The sequence below is a fragment of the Anastrepha ludens genome, chromosome 4 (genome assembly GCF_028408465.1).
Source record: "Anastrepha ludens isolate Willacy chromosome 4, idAnaLude1.1, whole genome shotgun sequence".
NCBI classification, from domain to species: Eukaryota; Metazoa; Arthropoda; class Insecta; order Diptera; family Tephritidae; genus Anastrepha; species Anastrepha ludens.
Window position 1 is genome coordinate 69,908,999 of NC_071500.1, and position 19,909 is coordinate 69,928,907.

At 36.8% G+C, this 19,909-nt stretch overlaps 1 protein-coding gene across 1 annotated transcript in view; it reads left to right on the forward strand.

Moving 5' to 3' along the window:
- LOC128861864 (uncharacterized) overlaps positions 1–19,909 on the forward strand; it is a 53,424-nt gene that overhangs the window by 15,047 nt on the left and 18,468 nt on the right. The window contains exon 2 of the mRNA XM_054100240.1: positions 11,598–11,786. Within this exon, the coding sequence (XP_053956215.1) occupies positions 11,598–11,786 (189 nt within the window). The remainder of the gene's footprint in view (positions 1–11,597; positions 11,787–19,909) is intronic.

A 19,909-nucleotide genomic window follows, 5' to 3' on the forward strand; every position in this document is an offset into this window, starting at 1 on the left:
TTTTATCTGCAAGCTTCATGCCAATTTTAAACACAAAGATTTATGCGCGTAAAAAACACAACTAAAAAAATATTTATGTATTGTATTAAGGCCGGCGGGCCAATTAGATGTCCTAAATTCAGTAGTTTTCGCGAAGCGTTGTAGGATGAGAAAAAAAACAATTAGCCAAATGAAGTTTTGGGGATAGTTTAATATATATTTGAACTAAAAAAAAAAATTTGTACAATCTCCAACAATATATTGTAAGCCGAGTTATCAATAGATTCCCAGAGCGCCTGTATCCAACTTCTGTACAAGATACAACTTGCAATTTTCATCTGAAAACAAAAAAAAAAAGATTATTAATTTTGATGTAATTATCTTCGATGTGAACTAAGAAACACGTAAAATTCGAATTTTTGGGGAAGGTAGAAAAAAAAAGTGGTTTTTCAAGGAAAAAAAGCTCTTCAACTGGGTAAAAAAGTCGCTTAAAAAAGTTTTTGGATATTTTTTAGTTCACATAGAAGATAATTACATCAAAATTAATAATCTTTTTTTTTTGTTTTCAGATGAAAATTGCAAGTTGTATCTTGTACAGAAGTTGGATACAGGCGCTCTGGGAATCTATTGATAACTCGGCTTACAATATATTGTTGGAGATTGTACAAATTTTTTTTTTAGTTCAAATATATATTAAACTATCCCCAAAACTTCATTTGGCTAATTGTTTTTTTTCTCATCCTACAACGCTTCGCGAAAACTACTGAATTTAGGGCATCTAATTGGCCCGCCGGCCTTAATGCTCATGTAAACTTAACTTATGCTTCATACATACAACACTTTGTGATACTGAAATCGAACTAATCCAAACATTGCCCAATTTTAACAGTGCCCGAACCGAGTCGCAGTTCGGTCGGTGTCTATTTCTGAATGCTAAGTTTGGGTATCAGGATAAGGCACAGCGTTGTATTATGGTAGCCACAGAAAACAGCTGATTTTGTTTGGTTACATATTTACGATACAATGCCATTGAAATGCGACATATAGTTTTACACACATCCGTGTCATCAGTTACAATTTAAATATAAACCAAAACAAAAAACCAACAAATGAAAATTGTTCATTTACCTATACTTTACATTATTAAACACTGTTTTTAAATTATTTTTATTTTACTTTATTATTTTAAATTTGTCTAAGTTTATTTTCTAAATGTTTTCAAAATGTACTGTTTGGCAACACTTTGTGGTGAGAGAGCAATCAGCTGATGCGTTTTTACGGAACATTAAAAATTTTTCAATTACACGCGTACACAATACGGTAATGGACGATGGAGAGTTTTCATTTATATGACGCCCTCATATTATATGTTTGATCGTGTCAGCTGACATTGGACGTACGTTTACGTCGGCGAGTGTGGGCACCATTAGAAGGGATTTTTATATTAAGCCAAGCAATTGAAAAAAAAATGTATGGTAATATAAATTTTATCTGATAACAGTATTCGAAAAATGTTACAAAAACTAAAAATTAAAAAAAATCGTTGAACAAAAAATTTAAAGAAATGTGCAGAAAAGATCGGCTCTTCTTTGGTGGGATCGAAACCACACTGAATTTTTGTGACCGAAAATGGTCGAAACCGCTCGTTCTTTACTAGCCTTATTAAGTCCCAAGCCTTAAATAGATATATACATATATAATATATGCACTATTGGACAATGAGAGAGGTTTTCGACATTTTGACCAGTTTCGGCTCTTTTAATTTTGTTTATTTCATGTCTATTAATTCTTTTATAAAAGGGTAACTCATTATTCAACAAAAATCATATAAGTCGTTTTTTGAAACTTTCTACACAAATTATTAAAATTCTGCAAATGCTAACCAAAACTTCAAACTTTTTAATCAAAATTTAATGCAATAATTTTTGGCTTGCAGTTTTATAGTCCATAAGATTTTAATAAAGTGCAAGTTGGAAGTGGTTAATTTTTCGCTTTAAGTCTGCTTGGAAGCCTCTAAAACTTGGGTCGAAGTATTACGGGTCAAAAAGGTAACGATTCTAAGCATACATCGAGAGCGCTACCGCTTGGATCCAAAATAAGCACTCCTAATATACAATAATATGTTTGCTGCGTTCTTGAAAATAGCTTAAATAGAAGCTTCGTTCTTCGCCAAATTTGGGATTTACAACTGAATATAATAGGGACTACCTACAGAATAAATATCGCCTCCGAATGGCAAATGGTTTTTATGAGAGGCATTTCATGGCAATAATTCGCTTGGTGGTTTACTATAGGCAGTCGAGAGGTGAAGGGCGTAGTGAATATCGTACTAGAATTTACGTCCTTATATACTTATACTTATTTCGGGTGTGTTTTTAGCTGCATGAGAACTTTCGATATCAATAACTATGGCTTGACAGCTGAGAATGACAAACTGTGTTGACACTTCTGTTCAGTAAGGTTTGGCAAGTCATTATGAACCGTTGAACGCCAGAGCAACGTTCCCAAATTGTTAAAATTTATTTGCGAAAAAAAAACCTGTTCGCGAAGTTCATAGAGCACTGGCCCTTATTTCTTTCTAAATGAGGAAGGAGCTGCCGTTATGGCGATTGATTATATTACCATTTTAAGCTCTCGAGCCCTTAAAAAAATACTCGGTAAATATACATATGTATTTTAAAACTTTAATTTTTCATTTCATCCTAAAAATGATTTATAAAAATGCTGATTACCTCAACTTCTTTTCAAAGAGAAATAATTATTATCATCAAAAATACTTAATTCCATTAAAGAATCTGACATTGCAAATAATTATTTTTATTTCACAAGCTCCCACGCCCAAACCGTTCACCAATTTTAGGAGGTGGTGAAAATAAATGCGTCATAGAACAACCAACGAACTGGAAGTTCAAATAAAAAATAAAAATAGCAAACGCCCCAACGGACCGTCATAATTGCGGTTTGATATTTTTGCCTCTTTAGCGAATGCAGCGTGGCCGCAAACATCTCTTGCTTCTGCCTTTACACCATCAAAAACTTGCACAAATATACATACCTATATATGTACGTCCAATGCGCCATTCCATTCTCCATCTTGCCTTTACTCTGACATTCAAAGTACGCTAAATTAACGTGACTACCTACCTAGAAATAGCGACGCAAAAATGAAATCTGGAAAATTGTATTTCCTCAATTTCTGTGAATTTTCCATAATACTTACTTATTTCGTAATTATTGCGGTTATTTATATGCAAACCACCAAAACCGCTGCGCCAGCACTAAAATGGAGGCGTTAAATACGAAGAATTTACGTTCATCAAACGGGTGATCCATTAAACCTTGAAACAGAAACTGGTGCTAATGTTTGGACGCACTGATTGGAAATTTACATTTATCAAACGGGTGATCCATTAAACCTTGAAACACAAACTGGTGGTAATTTTTGGATGTACTGATTGGAAATTCCTTATGTTGCACAAATGAAATTTTAATCTCCCAGAGCGGACTTGCTGGCACATCCTAACTATAATCCAAATTTGTATACTTATACTCACATCTGCGGTGCTGTAGACCAGTGCTTCATTCGCAGTGTCCTGCCATCAATATGAAATAATCTTATTCGTACCACTAAATATACATTCCGTATGCATCCATTCGTGCCTTTACTCGAGCGCCCATAGAACAACATATATCCCAAGGGTTTCCTTATTAAATTTCACTGCCTTCATGCAGCAGCTATATTTTGCCGTTAAGAACCACCCACCGCTAGTACAACGGTCGTTACATCTGAGCCAAGAAGCTGTATGGCGGCTACTACTTGTACTAGCTGCTGCTTTTACCAAAAAAAAAAGAAGAAAAAAAGTAAAATGAAAAAAAAAAACAGAGATTCGTGCAATTTCTCAGAGGGAGATCTTTTCAATTACAATTCGTGCAGATGGTTGCCTTTCCTCTTCTGCATTCGTTTAAGTTGCATTATTTGTTATTTTTTTATTTTTCAGTTCACCATACTGAAGCAATTTCGTCCTTATGGCGTTTCTTCCTTTGGGTTTTCTATGACTCTTTGGCGCTTCTTGTCGCCGCAGCTTTTTCATTAGAAGATTTTTTTTCGTACTCTTCCTGTTGACAAACCACGCTTGAGATGAAAAACAAAGAAGTCCCCATTGAATGAAATGGCACAACCGAGATGCCTTTCGCTTTAGCTTGCCGTTCCGATACTCCAACGTTTGCCCAGTAACTGCAGAAGGAAGTGAAAAATCTGCTCTGGCAAATTATGCAAAGAAGAGAATAAATAAAGTAAATGCGCTAAAAATTAGTGTAATATAAAAGTATGCAATTCTTTTGTGGCTTTATGGAAGTAGCGACGTGATAGTTAATTTGCTTGAGGTGAAAACCAGACAGCGCCTTCACAGAAGGCAGAATGCAAAATGTAGTAGGTGTGGCTAAAAAATATTAGTTCCTGATATGGAGGTTAAAGCGGTTCAGCGAAAGCTTGGATTTATTACATATTTTGATAGAAATTGATTTTAGAATCTTCAAATAAAAAAATAAAAAAACATAAAAAACCTTAAACAATTTATCACATATACCTACATAATTTTGGCGTACATGCTTTGCTGGGTGTTTGGCGGAGTTTCTTCCCTATTTTCGCTTTCAAACGTTTGGTAGTTATTTATAAGAAGTTTTTCCATGCCCAGAAAACACTCGAGGTTTGCTTATTGCCAAGCGGTGGCCACTATTACATTATTTAATGGTTCATGTCCGCGGTGGATTTTGAACCCTGCACCTACCAGATTATAGTGTCGTACAAACCCATTCATATGAACATACGCCCTCTGCGTGTAATATTTAGAGGAAATATCTTATCCCATCCAATGGGTGTAGGATTTCAATCCATTTGACAATTGGATGCGGTGTTTTGTCGCGTTTTTGGTTTAATGGATATGTGAAAAAGCTGAAGTGAATATTTGTAGTGAGCACAATTGTAGGTGGATTATCGAAATCTCTTAACATTTCGAAAAGGCCACTGTTTGATGGTAGATTGCATACCGAAGTCATCATTGACCATTCAATCATCAAACTGAAATTCTCCCAAAATTGCCGTTAATTGTTTTTATTTTTTAAGTTTTGGGTTTCACTCTACTTTCCTTTAATGGATAAAGTCGTACCTTTTTAATCGTGAATGTGTAGTTGTTATCGATAATGTATCTTCTTATCCTTTTATTGCCTGTTCTGGAGCCCTTCAAGGCAGCATTTTGGGCCCTTTGTTCTTTGTAATTTTTATTAATGACATGTCTGAAAGTTTTAATTTCTCTGAGTTTCTTTTATATGCAGGCTACTTAAAAATTTTTAAAACTGTACGAAACCTGCCTGATTCATATGATCTTCAATCAGACCTCAACAACGTCGTGGCATGATGCGATAGGGTGGCGCAAAATTAACCATTCAACTTTTTACTAAAAGAAAAAAATTATTTTGAATGACGGAACTCTTTATTTTGACCCTTACGTGCTCCATTGCTTGACTGTTTGTATGCTGCAGCTGTCTAGCTCACAAGTGTCAAACATGATTGTCGTAGGACGATATTTGCAAATATTATAAATCTTTCCATAATTGATTAATTTTGCGCCACCTGTTATTAAGAAATGCTATCATGGGTAATTTTCTAAGTCAAAGCATTTTATCTCTACCTCATATTTTATAAAGAACTCGCTCCTAAATACTCTTAATGAAATTTCTGATTTGGGTGTAATCTTCAACTCCACCTGTGTCTTAGTCATTTAAATTTTGTCATTGCTAAATCGTATTCTACACTTGTCTTCATTCGGCGGTTTCCTCCCGATTTTACGGATCCTTATATCCTACGGCAGTCGCCGTAGACGAATGGTGCTAAATTGTTGCAGCTAAACTAGCAGCTAAACTTGGCAAAAAAGTCTTGCGGTATTTCCGCAAGCTTGTCTTTGCAAGCGCGTAGTTCTAGTTGTATTCGTCGCATCGGTTCACGCTAGAGCTTTTTGGAAAGCTCTTTTCACGTGCTAACACGTGTTTGATTAATTGTTGTTTGCTTTTAGTCGTTCGTGAGTTATAGCGTCGCAAACATGGAGCAAAATAAAGAGAAAATACGGCATATTTTACAGTACTACTACGATAAAGGCAAAAATGCATCTCATGCTGCCCATAAAATTTGTGTAGTTTATGGACCCGATACAGTTTCCATTTCCACCGCACAACGAAGGTTTCAACGTTTTCGTTCTGGTGCAGAGGTGATCGAAGATGCGCCGCGGTCCGGAAGGCCTGTCGTCAAAAATTGCGATAAAATCGCTGAATTGATCGAAAGAGACCGGCATAGTAGCAGCCGTAGCATCGGCCAAGAGCTGGGCATGAGTCATCAAACCGTTATAAACCATTTGAAGAAGCTTGGATTCAAAAAGAAGCTCGATGTATGGGTGCCACACGACTTGACGCAAGAAAACATTTTTGCCCGTATGGATGCATGCGAATCGCTTCTGAATCGCAACAAAATCGACCCGTTTTTGAAGCGGATGGTGACTGGCGATGAAAAGTGGGTCACTTACGACAACGTGAAGCGCAAACGGTCTTGGTCGAAAAGCGGTGAAGCTGCCCAGACGGTGGCCAAGCCTGGATTGACGACCAGGAACGTTCTTCTGTGTGTTTGGTGGGATTGGCAGGGAATCATCCACTATGAGCTGCTCCCCTATGGCCAAACGCTCAATTCGGACCTGTACTGCCAACAACTGGACCGCTTGAATGCAGCACTCATGCAGAAGAGGCCATCTTTGATCAACAGAGGCCGAATTGTCTTCCATCAGGACAACGCCAGGCCACACACATCTTTGGTGACGCGCCAGAAGCTCCGGGAGCTCGGATGGGAGGTTCTTTTGCATCCACCGTATAGTCCGGATCTCGCACCAAGTGATTACCACCTATTTCTGTCCATGGCGAACGAGCTAGTCGAGGTAGTCGGAAGTTGTCCACAAGAGAGTCCTGTGAAAATTGGCTTTCCGAGTTTTTTAACAATAGGGAAGCAAGCTTCTATAAGAGGGGCATTATGAAGTTGGCATCTCGTTGGGAACTCGTCATCGAATAAAACGGCGCATATTTGACTTAAATCGCATTATTATAACCAATTTTATGAACAATTGAAAATTCAATAAAAATACTGCAAGACTTTTTTGACAACCTTATATACCTCGTATATATAATACTAGCACATTTCGGCAAATCAGCAGTAACATACTCGTTCTTTAATTGGTCTTTCGTCTATACCGATGTCGCAAAACCTCATTAAGAATAGCTCAGGCCGTATTAAATGAAAGCTTTGGAGTGTTAAAACTAGTATGCTTAGTCTAACCTATAAGGTAGCGCTCACAGTACTCGAAAGGAAATTTTCTTGCACGATTCATACGCATGAACCCTTCACAAAATCCAATATTCGAAATTCTAACAAGGCACCGAAACAAACTGCTGTAATGGGAGGACATAATAAAGCCAACGAAGCGTCAGTACACCTGCAAGATACATACTTATGTAAAATGCTGGGAAATATATAAGGAGATACTATTGAAATGAATTTCAGTAACACAGGACCCAACAAACACCAAAGAAATACTTCCCCAACCTTGGTATTCAACATTATTCTCGAATTGATCTCCTGCCTTGAATAAATTTATAGTTCACAAATTGATATTCAGCCTTCTTCTCTAATTCATCTCTCATCTTGGATTACAAGTTGATATGAACTTGAGACAAACCAACATGGAAGCACTCGTTTTATTATACAGAAATTTGTATATTTGGCAGCGTTGGCAAAGCATATGCAATCGAAAGTCTACAATCGACGAGTCTAGATACATAAAAAGTGAAAGAGAAAGAATTTTTAAGTAATATAAAGTGAAATACTATATTATAAACCAAATAATTACTTAAAAAAATATTTATTTAATCATATCAAAAGAAGTAAATAATAAAAAAAAATATATTTATTTATGTGGTAGAGATAATTTTATTATTTTTATGATTATATTTTGTATTTAAATGATGATAATAGCGGCCGCTATACCCGCATAGGGCGTCGCTTGACTACCTTTCTGTCTGTAGTGCACGGGCTTGCAACCTACTGAGGGCACGAACCACAAAAATGATAGAAAAGGTTTGTTCTAATAGCAATCGCCCCGCCTTAGACAATAGCAAACCTCCGAGTGTATTTTTGCCATGAAAATCCATGCACCCCACCGCACTTTCCCCATTTGTGGTAGAACATCAATACGCACACCACAATTATATATTCGCCTTTGCTGTTTACAACCTCTTCCAACCTCTCGACCAATTTGCTGATGCCGTTCCGCCAAAAATCGCCTGGTCTGGTGTCAAAGGAGTGTGTTGTGCTAGTTTTTAAGATCATTTTTGTTATCGAAGGTAACGGCTTTCATATGGTTTAACAGGGAGAGGAAAAGATGGTAATCGGTCGGTCGACTTGTGCAACATGGGGCCTGGCGTTGTCGTGAAAGAGTGTGGTTTGACCATTTCATTCAGGTATTTTCATTCAAATAGCTTCATGCACGTGGTGTAGCTGGGCAATGTAGAACTCCTTGTTGCCCGTGAAATTCTTTTCAAGCATTTCCCAGTGCTCCGTGCCTTCTAAGTCCCACCAAACATATATCATGATCTTCTTTGGATGAAGACCCGGCTTGTATCTCGGCTTTGGCGTGTCTCCTGGAGTCACTCCTTTCCCTGCTTTATATTGATGTATAGGGCCTTTTTTTTATCTCCCGCGGCGATTCGGTACAAAAAGCGCTTGTGATTTTAGACGTTCTTCATAGAACTCAGAAGGCTTTCCGCTGCGAGACGTGTCATCGTTACAATTTTTGAACTTGGCAATCCATTTCCATGCTGTGGACTCGCCTATGACACCTTCTTCATAAACGTAGCAATTGTTCCGAGCTGCTTCGCCAGCTTTTTGACCTCGATGAAAAGTAAAGAAGAGCAGGTGTCGGAAATGTTGATTTTTGTTCCCTGAGTATTCCAACTAACTCAAAAATACAATTAACAAGGTTTTGTAGAGCAGAAAGAGTTCAATCGAATGAACACTTTCCCTTTGCCAAACAGCAAACAAATCGTTTTGAAATAAAAGAAAGTATAATATTGTAAATTGGTATGACGCACTTCCAATCATACTGTTAAGTTTAAGCGCTTCATGGGAAAACGATATCTGTGCGACGAACGCCGGGTTGGTATACGGCGAACCGGTTCACCTGCACGGAAAATTTATTAATCTAGCCAATAAAGACTAATCTAAAATATTTAAGAAATCATTAAAAACTAGATTAGCCGCGGCGTAGACATTCAAGGCTAACATAAATATATGAAATCCATGATGAACCACCAACAGAAGGTTCCCCAGGTCCACGTAATTCTGAGATGACACGTCAAAGGACTCGTACGCGTTCGTTGTAGTACTATATTGAACATTTAATTTAATTTAAACAAAATGAATTTGTGCTTATAACGTAAGCAATTCTTTCATTTTCAGAATTAGTGTCGCTACATACGTAAGTACATGTAAAGGGTTTTCCAATAAGAGGTGTTTGTTATTTTTGTATTCAAAGAAAAATGTTATTTTTTAATATAAATGATCGGATGTTTATTTCATTATAAAGAGGAAGGTATGCCGCTAATAGCGGAAAATAACATCAGGCAAGTTACCACCACGACCACGCTTACAGGACAATATCCTTTTCATGAAATTTTCCCATAACCGAATTGCAAAGTGGCTGCCCTATGTCCTCGATAGCCTCACGAATTCCATCTTTGGGGTCTTGAATTGACCCTGGGATGTTGGCGTAGACCTTCTCATTTACGTGGCCCCAAAGAAAAAAGTCACAAGGTGTTAAATCACAAGATCTCGGTGGCCAGTTGTGATCACCTCTTCGAGAGATAACACCGTCCGGAAACTTTTCCCGTAAAAGATCAATGGTTTCGTTGCTTGTGTGGCACATAGCGCCGTCTTGTTGAAAATAAACGTTGTCCAGATCAATACCATCCAATTCCGGCCATAAAAAATCGTTAATCATCTCTCGACAGCGCAATCCTGTTGATAGCAACACCTGTTATTGGAAAACCCTATATATCAGGATGCTTCGAATGATGAGAGCCATATCAGTCCGTCTCATATCACTCTTTGTCCATGGCAGTTTTGTATTGATAGTGTCTCGATAACGATTTAGATTAGAGTCGACATTTAGAGTCGGCCTATGTAGTTATTATTGTGATCTTTAATACCAAATTTTCGTGACTCCCTCTAATGTTACTAGCTAGTACACCGTAAGTATTTATAACTCTCATTGTCTATGCGTTTGTTTGTACTTAAATTTTACTAAAATGAGCACGGGTATACCTATAAAGTTCGGTCAGGATCGAAATAAGTTTTCCTTACTTGTTTAAAAAGGGTTCCTTTTTCTCTAGTGAAGTGTATCATCCATCTTTCGAATTGTGTATTCATGTACCTACAAATATTTAAGATAAACTTAAATCACTGATTCATTAGATAAGCTTGAAGCCTCTTCAAGTTCCCTAAATTCGTCGTTTGACAAATATTGTGCCATGAATTTTATCAACCATTTCTGGTGGGGCAGCTCATTAATTGGGTGACTAGAAATCACCTTTTTCTATTTTTCCTTACCTGTTTTTAATGGGTCTCACAAAATAACTATCATCAGAAAATTAAAATGCGTTCTTTTGTAAGTTCCTTCTCGGCAAAGAAAATGTATTGTAGAATTGTTCAGCGACTTGTTGATCTACCTTCGTGCATATGCAGGATAGGCGTGTTCTTGCATTTGGCCTAGAGCCATTAAATTTAGAAATTCACTCCTCTTCACGGTATCAGCAAGATTGCACGAGTAAATCCCTAGAGCACCAATTAAAAAAACAGTTATTAGGGACATTGATTAAGAACAAAAACTTCCATCGAAAGCATGTAGCAATCGACTATTAGTTCATGGAAAATTTATTTTATGAATATTAATTTTTGTAAAACTGATTATTTGACACACAAACATACAATATATTATATGCGTTGATAAAATAAATGTAGTGACGCCTTTACTGTGCAACAGGCAACGGAGCACAGTGAACCGCCTACTAGCATTAAAATGCTCATAAATTACATATGTACATATGGATGTGTAAACTCTTCTTGTACTGACTTCTACCCAGAACGCGCATATTTGTGAATGTAAGTATATACATATATGTACGGAGATATTTATGTCTCTGTTTAGCTTTTAGCGGAATATTTATTTCATTTCAAGCTTTAATACAAGTAAACTCCATTCCAGCTGCAGCAAAAAAATTGGCTGACAGTCATTACCTTCTCACAAGACAATGCGACAAATGCAATGAGGTAGAAGCACGTAGAGTGTATATATACATACATATGTATGTATGTATGCGCATAGACGTTCGATCATAAACTGACCATTTTTCTTTCCACGCCTTTTCATGCACATACATACATACATATCTACCTTACATAGCTGGAAATTATGAATCGTTGTACAATTAATAAACAGAAAATTCAAATTTGATTTACAATCCCCATTTAGCATATTGGCATAAACGGCGAACACCAAACGCAACTGCAACTGCAGCCACCAACGCAAATGGCTCCTCCCATGCCTTCAGGTTTACTTCTCACTATAGACAGTATGGCAAGACATGCAGCACCATTAAACCACGCGATATGTTTATGGATGCGGGCGCAGGTACATGAATGTGCGGCAAAAGCGACAAAGGTATGATACGTGTAATTAAAATGCAATGCAAACAATTTTTATTACATAAGTAAGTATGGCTGTTTGCAGTGTTAAGATTATTTTTCATGACCCAAACTGTAGGGGGCGCTGAATGACATAATTCCAAAGTATGAAAATACCACAGCTATTATTCTGTGCAGCACAGAGTGTTCCGTGTGGAGTAAGCGAGGTGCACAATAGGTTGGTTGGAAAAAAAAGTTGCAAAAGCAACCTCTGTATTTAAAGCTTAAGCTGAAAATATTCCCGTAAACTAGAGTTTGAAAGTCGTGCCGGGGCAAGCTTTCCAAGTAGGCAGAATTAGAACGAGGAGAAAATCTGCACCGAAGCTAGTACTTCTGTCTTCACTGACGGCGCCAAGATGAAATCGGGAGTCGTAGTAGGGGTTTTCCTGAAATCAGCCAATTTATAGATTTTTTTATAATTACCGAATACTGCTAGTGTTTTTTAGGCAGAAGTCTTTGCGATCCTGTAGGCATGCAAAATGGAACGCGGGAATGAGTCATTTATCATTTGCTCCGATAGTCAAGCCGCGACCAAGACTCTGACGTCGTTATGGTGCAGAATCAAAGTAATAAGCTTCTGTAAGGAGGAGATCAAATCACTTGGGTGTGCAGGTAAAATTTCTCTAATCTGAGTTCCAGGACATAGAAACATATAGGGAAATGAAATTGCTGATGAGCAACCAGGAGGGGGACGGAATTGGCGTCAGAGACCTCTTACCCGGGCATCTTCCTCACAATTGTTAAAGGGGAACTGCACAATTTATTTCTCAGGAGAGCGCAGAAGAGATGGAGCTATATTTCTTCATGGGCTCTTTCTAAAACCCTTTGAGAATTCCTCTTGGGAATTCTACGCCACTCATTTTCCAAACTCGTAGATGTACTTACCGGTCATTGGCCGATGGGCACAAACACAGAAAAGCTAGATTTACCATTTAACCTACATCGCAAAAGCTGTGGCGACCTTTCAGAGAAGGTGACTGTTGAACACTTTATCTGTACTAAATGTCCGTGTTTCGTAGCTAGACGATTCAGGTCACTGGGTGCTCCTTTCTTCGCCAGCCTGGGGCAGTGCGCCAACCTAAATCCCATCAATCTTCTACATTACACTCAGCTGGCTGTAGATATCTGCCTATTGGAGGTCTCAAAATGGTATCGAAACGACGCTTCAGTGCTACTTGGGGAGTGCCAGAGTGGTACTTCAACCATTCCACCTACCTTCCTATAGTTGTTCAATATACTTGTGAGCTAAAAAATTGCAAATGGCGGGCAATAGAACATCCTTTCATGTTCATAGCTCATTTCCCGTACAACAATCAGGAGTGTGTGAACAGAATTGACTGCAATGCTGTCTTTAACCGAAAAAAAAGAATGAACAAATCAGTGCTGTTGTTTTTATTACCCTAATGGGTAAGATTTAGTAGATTTGGTTTGTTAGAAATCATTTTGGAAAGTTTTGGTATTAGTAATAAAAATATGTACATAGTTGCGTATATTTGTATGATCAGGTGGAAATTCATCGACTCGATCTTCATATCGTACCATCTGGCAGAAAAGGTAATGTTCAGAATTGATAGGCATTGTGGGACTGTGTAGGCTAAAAAGTAAAAAAAAAAAATAAAATAATTTTTATATTCTGAAAAGACAGTACCAAATCGCTTTCTTGGCACTTTGATTCTATACAAAATGTTCGGAAGGCATAATATTCGCAGATGCCATGATGTCCAATTAATTGTACTTAATTGTGAAATGCATTATTGTTTGTATTAAAACAAATCGAGGCTTCTTTCAAACAAACAACCTCAAATTCTTTGCTGTCAATGCAATATATTGATTTCAATGAGTTTTTTTTTAAACAAATTTGTTCGTAAATTAGATCTTCTAAGCACAAACACTCAATAATATTCCACCAGCTTTTTTTAAGATTCGCAAAAGTCAATTTAAAATTTGACTTGCCTACTAATGGAGTTAATTAAATTCCCAAATGTTTATAAAATAATTATTCATTTTACTAAATCATCTGCAAATTAATCTTTCTCTTAATGAAAAATGATTAATCATCAAATTTCATTCACCGATTTATAAAACTAACCACATTTGTTAAAGTCAACATTTCCTGTGCTAAAAAAATGGCCACAACTAACTAATGGCTTTAAATTTGGGACACCCCTACGGAAGGCCCAAATGTTTTTTCGTGCTGTGTTTTTTGCAAACGTGACGAACCATTGACACCATTCTCATTCATGTTGTAGTTGTTGCTCTTTTTTATAATGAAGTTAACAAGTCAATTAAATATACACTTACACACAACTGAAGCCAATACTGGAGTGTGGCGGCCTCATACCCGTAAGTAGCCTCAAAATTGGCAGACGCTTGTACCCAAAACTGACAAATTCAAGTGCTGAGCAAAATTTACAAGTGCTGATTGAAAAAAATAGCTTAAGCCTATTAAAATTTTTTCTAACAATTGCATTTTTCAACTCGGGACAATACAATGATGCGTTGTCTATTCTATGTGCTCGCTCTCAGAGGTTTCCTAAGCTTGGGACATTGACTTTTTTCATTCATGCCTGGTAAGTCATTGTCACTCACCCCTCAGTGCAATTTGTTACCCTCATTTATTTCCTCGACTGGTAAATCAGCTCACAAAAAAAAAAAGAACAAAAAAACACATTGTGGCATGATCCCTTCAGTAAGACTTCGGCGTTTCGCTGATCACCCCTCACGTCATTAATCTGTTGTGATCGATCAATTGCGGTCGATCACTTTCTCTTTTTCATTGAATAATGATTGAATTGATTGTTGGCAAACAGTGAAAGCATTTTGATTAGTTTAATGGGGCGTTACAAGTATACAAATTGCGTTGTTGGATATTGTTCAAATTGCTCAGGATAAGTGAGACCAAATATAGCGTTTGACTTTGAAATTATACATATTTATTATTGTGAATGTGTGAGAGGGGATTTCTTCAAAGATAATTGTGGAGTAATCATTTAAGTTGGGTAAGTAATGCGAATTTTTTGTACTTTATTCTTCTTATAATGCAACAGTAGAAAATGCCGCGTTTACTCGTATTTAAAAAAGTAGTTTTAATCCTTTTTTAAGCTTTGAAATTTACAATTAGAACACTTGCACTATTTTTAAGGATAGACCTGAGACGCTTTCCACACCCACTTTCGATCTATATATGTAAACTGAACAAAAAAAATTTTAGTAAACTTTGCATTTTCTAGTGCAATAAATTGATGTGTTAAAATTCTATGAAATATGGGATTTATTGGGAAAGGTAGATCAGTCGTTTCCTGAGAAATCCATAATACAAATAATGACAAGAAACCATTTGCATGGTATATTAGACATTCTGTCAACAAGTTGGGCAGCAAAATAGCTTGTTTGAATATAAATGGGGCACTGTTATCCAGTCCCACATACTCAACCCGTATTGCTAGATTTGACTGCCAAGAAAATATCGGCGTAGTCATTAACTAGGACAATTACGACAAGCGAGAGAGCTGACTGGAAGGTCAGGCGCGTTAGATCAACTTTAAAAAGTCGTTATACGAAATAAGTAATTGAGTAAGATAAGGGGAATAAATCATTTAGATTCTACTCTTATGTTAGGCAACACAAAGAAAAGAAATGAACAAGCCAATGCACAGGTCGATTACTGGTTTAGTCCTACCATCGGCCAATTTATCACTGAGTAAGACTTGAGTGCAACATATCAACGATTTTGAGAAGATATGAGAAATACACAACATCTTCCAAATGAAATGATAAAGGTGCAGTAGAGCTCCTTCTGTGCCCACGGCGCATCAGTCTTAAAATCGATACTTACCGCCTTTGTTTTGCGTTCTTCCACCCATTGGGTAATATTGAAAATTAGGATCGGAATTCAATATTAGGGAGCACTTCAGTGACTGAGGTAAACTCTCCTAACATAGCCTAAAATGCCGTTAAAAAGCCATATCACTTTTGAGTTTAACTTGTATTTACATACTAGGGTAGGTCGATACGTCACTTAAGTGGTTACTTTGCATCGCAAATAGTATCTTATTTTTATCCTAAACTACAGTTTTTTGGTGTCTCTGACAGTTGAGCCATATACGTCGCTCATTTTTTATAGCCGTATAATGGCGGCCGCCGTAGCCGAATGAGTTGGTGCGTGACTACCATTCGGAATTCACAGAGGGAACGTAGGTTCGAATCTCAGTGAAACACCAAAATTCAGAAACACATTTTTCTAATAGCGGTCGCCCCTCGGCAGGCAATGGCAAACCTCCGAGCGTATTTCTGCCATGAAAAAGCTCCTCATAAAAATATCTGCCGTTCGGAGTCGGCTTAAAACTGTAGGTCTCCCCATTTGTCGAACAACATCAAGACGCACACCACAAATAGGAGGAGGAGCTCGGCCAAATACCCAAAAAGGGTGTACGCGCCAATTATATATATATATGTATGTAAAGAAAAAACTTTTGGTTTTTAGTAAAGGTGGAAAAAGAAAGATTTCGTAAGAAATTGGAGAGAAATCAAAGGAGTATTGGATGAAGTCCATGACATTTGGGTAATATAGTCTTGGTTGCATCTACATAAAAAGTGAATAATATTCTGGTATTTCAACAGAAGGTTTTAGTGAAGGAATTGTTAAAAAAAGATTTGATATTGTTAAGAAGGATCGAAAAATGAAAGTGCGCAATATAATAAATGGCATGGTTTACATTGCTATTATATTATGTGCGCACTCATTGGATTAGGATTGGGTGCGATGAAAACATCTTCAAAAGCTCAAACATGTCAACACTTCAAAAGGGCAAACTAATTAAATGAATGCTGCGGATTGGTTTCTCGTTCTCCAGATTTGATAACTGTGTATAATATTATCTCTTTCTAAAGACGAAAAAAAAGTTCGATCGTAAGAGATATTCATCAAATGAAGAAGTTAGAGAGTACAAGAAATACTATTTCGAGTTGGAAACTAAAATAGTTGGGTCATAAGAGATTTTCGTCAAATGAAGAAGTTAAATGGCACGTTTATTTTAGAGAGTACAAAATATATTTTTATTTGTTAGGTAAGACACTTATCAGCTAACCCTCGCATGTATGCATGCATGCATCTACGTGTACATATATATGACTTAACTTTTTGCTGTCATGTCAAACTCTCAAGTTATTTAACAATTGAAGATTTATGTTTGCTCTACTCAACTCAATGGAATCTATTGCTCTATTTATGCTGTTTTTTTTAATTTTTCTATTTTTAAAAGCCTATCTTCCGTTCAAACGCACATCTGTATTTTCCTTAAAATTTATAGAGCGTAATTCTTTTTTGTTGACGCCTTTGCAAGCAAATACAAGCTGCTACTTTTCATACACAATTTGGAAATACTACCACATATGTAGGTATGTGCACACATACGCATATATTGTCTGCATCCTTTTGAGGATTTTTTGTTTGACAATAGTGAAATATGCCAGCATGGGACCAACGAATGAAAATTGAAAAAAAAAAATGATTTCACAAAAAAAGCTTTTGAAAAATTTCATTAAAATTAACCCGGAAATTATGAGCGTGTCAAAGCAAAAAAAAATGTAGCGTACAATGTCGAAAATTCGAAATTAAAATAACAACATAACAAGCCGTCAGCACATCGCAGCAGCACTGATACTAACTCGCGTTTTTTTCTCAACTAGAAATACTTGCTTTTTAACAATTAAATTATTTTTTGCCCAAAAAGTTTTTTTCTTATTTTGTTGACGTTGTTACTTGACGACGGCTCTCGGCATGGGTACACGCAATAATCCATTTATTCACGACCACCACCACCTAAAAATATCGCCATCACAATCATCATCATCATCACCGCCACCAGCGAGGGGTGGCTACCGTTTTTATATGCCCATTAATGCTGCCCATCCCTCGCGCAACTATTCTCGTGAATTTGTATGTACATACATACCTATGTAAAAAAACAATAGTCCCAAAATGTGTTTTAAGCCGTGAAAATGTTTTTTTTACGCATAATAACATTTTTTGCTACTTTTTTGCTGAAAAAAAACTTTTTTTGCTTAACATTTTTTGAAATGCTCGATTTGAATGTCAGATAAAGTCAAATGGATTTATGTTACAATTTAAATTTTTTAGTGTACGCCTGATTATGCAATGAATATACATACGTACATATATTAGATTATATATAGTAATGCAATAAATGTATGTAGCGAATTTCCATATAGATGTGCACATAGCATTATAGGTACACAAAAATGTAAGGAGCAGCGGAGCAGAAATGTCAAGATTTTGACAGACAGTGCGCCAAATTAGAATAGAGTAGAGTGATGCATGCAAGGGAAGTCCAAAATAAACAAGACTGGCGTCATAGAAATGTTTTTGATGGCGCCATCCTTTTAATGAGATAGTGCGTCGGTAGTTACATTTCTCGCTGACTTCCAGTAAAAGTTTGATGACATTCGGTTCAGTGGAAGCGAAGTTATTGCGTCTAAAGTGTGAGTATGTTTGTGTTATCGGTACATTAGTTTCGAACAAAGAGCTAATATCAAATTTTGTTTTAAAATATGCAAAAAGTTTACGGCGATGATTGTCTAGAGTGTCCAAATTTCATGAGTGGTTTACACGTTTTAGAGATGATTGTGTGGACATAAATGAAAATGAACTTACGGACCGCCCAAAATCAGTAATCACCGAAAACTCTATCGAAATTGTTCGTAAAATTATAAAAAATGAATCAAAAACATCGTTGAAATTCATGGAATCGGAGTTAAATATCTCCAAAACATCGATTTATTGCATTTTAACTGATCATTTGATCATTTCATTCCGCACATGTTAACTGAGGACCAAAAATTGCTCAGAATTCAACATTCGAAAGACCTTATTAAAGAGGAGAGAAAAGACGAGAACTTCCTTTACAATATTGTAACTGGTGATGAAACGTGGACTTTCAAACATAAACCTGAAATTGAGCGTCAAAGTGCCGTATGGAAGGCCCTAGACGGGCTACCACCCAAAAAATTCTGTTTGGAGAAGTCAAAAATCAAGTCGATACTTATTTGTTTTTACAATTCCAAGGGAATTGTCCACAAGGAGGTCGGGCCAACGGGCCAAACCGTCAATGCAATTTTTTATCTTGGCGTTTTAAAGCGTTTGTTGCATCGCATTCGTCGAATTCGCCGTGAATACCGCGAAGGAGCAAGCTGGCGCTTATTGCATGATAATGCACCATCTCCTCGATCCACTCTTGTGATTGATTTTTTGACTCGAAATCGCATTTTAACCACCAATCCCTCATTGTGTTCGCCTGATATGGCTCCCTGTGACTTCTACCTATTCGGAAAATTGCATTTGGCCATGAAAGGGAAACGTTTTGCGTCCGTAGAGGCCATCCAAAAGGCTTGTACCGACATACTGAAGGACATTCCAGTCAATGACTTGAAACACTCTTTCGAAAAGCTTTTAGTTTGCGCAAAACAGTGTATGGAGGCCAGAGGGGGACTATTTTGAATAAATAAACTCGAAGTTATCAGAACAAAGCTCCTCTCGTTTCTATTTCAGCTGAGTCTTGTTTATTTTGGACTTCCCCATGTAAAATACCAAAAAAAGTTAAGTTTTTATATTTATATGTTTGGCCAACGAAAGCTAATGCGACTCTAGAGGGCGATAAGATAGGTGGGTAAACAAATTTTTCTATTAAATAAGTTATATTTATGCAATATAGGGAAAGCTGATGTTTCTGTGATCCAGGGCGAAAGTGTATCTAATATTTTTTTGATAATTTTACAAACTCCACATGGCCTACAAATCATCTTAGTCGACTTAATAAAAAGTGTAGACCATTTAGAGAAAAATTCTTTATGTGCGTCGCCGGCAATTTGCTTGCGTGTGTGGATTTTCCATTTTGCTGGTTTTAAGAAAATATTTACAAAAAACGGTGCATTTTAAATGAAAATTACAATTTTAAAAAGGAAAAAAGTTCTTACCTCCATTTTAAACGCGTCGAAAATTCCCTGGATTTTATATGCCAAATTGAAAGATCACGTAAAACGAAAATTAAAAATTGAGTTAGCCTTTCACGCTCACCGTTCAAT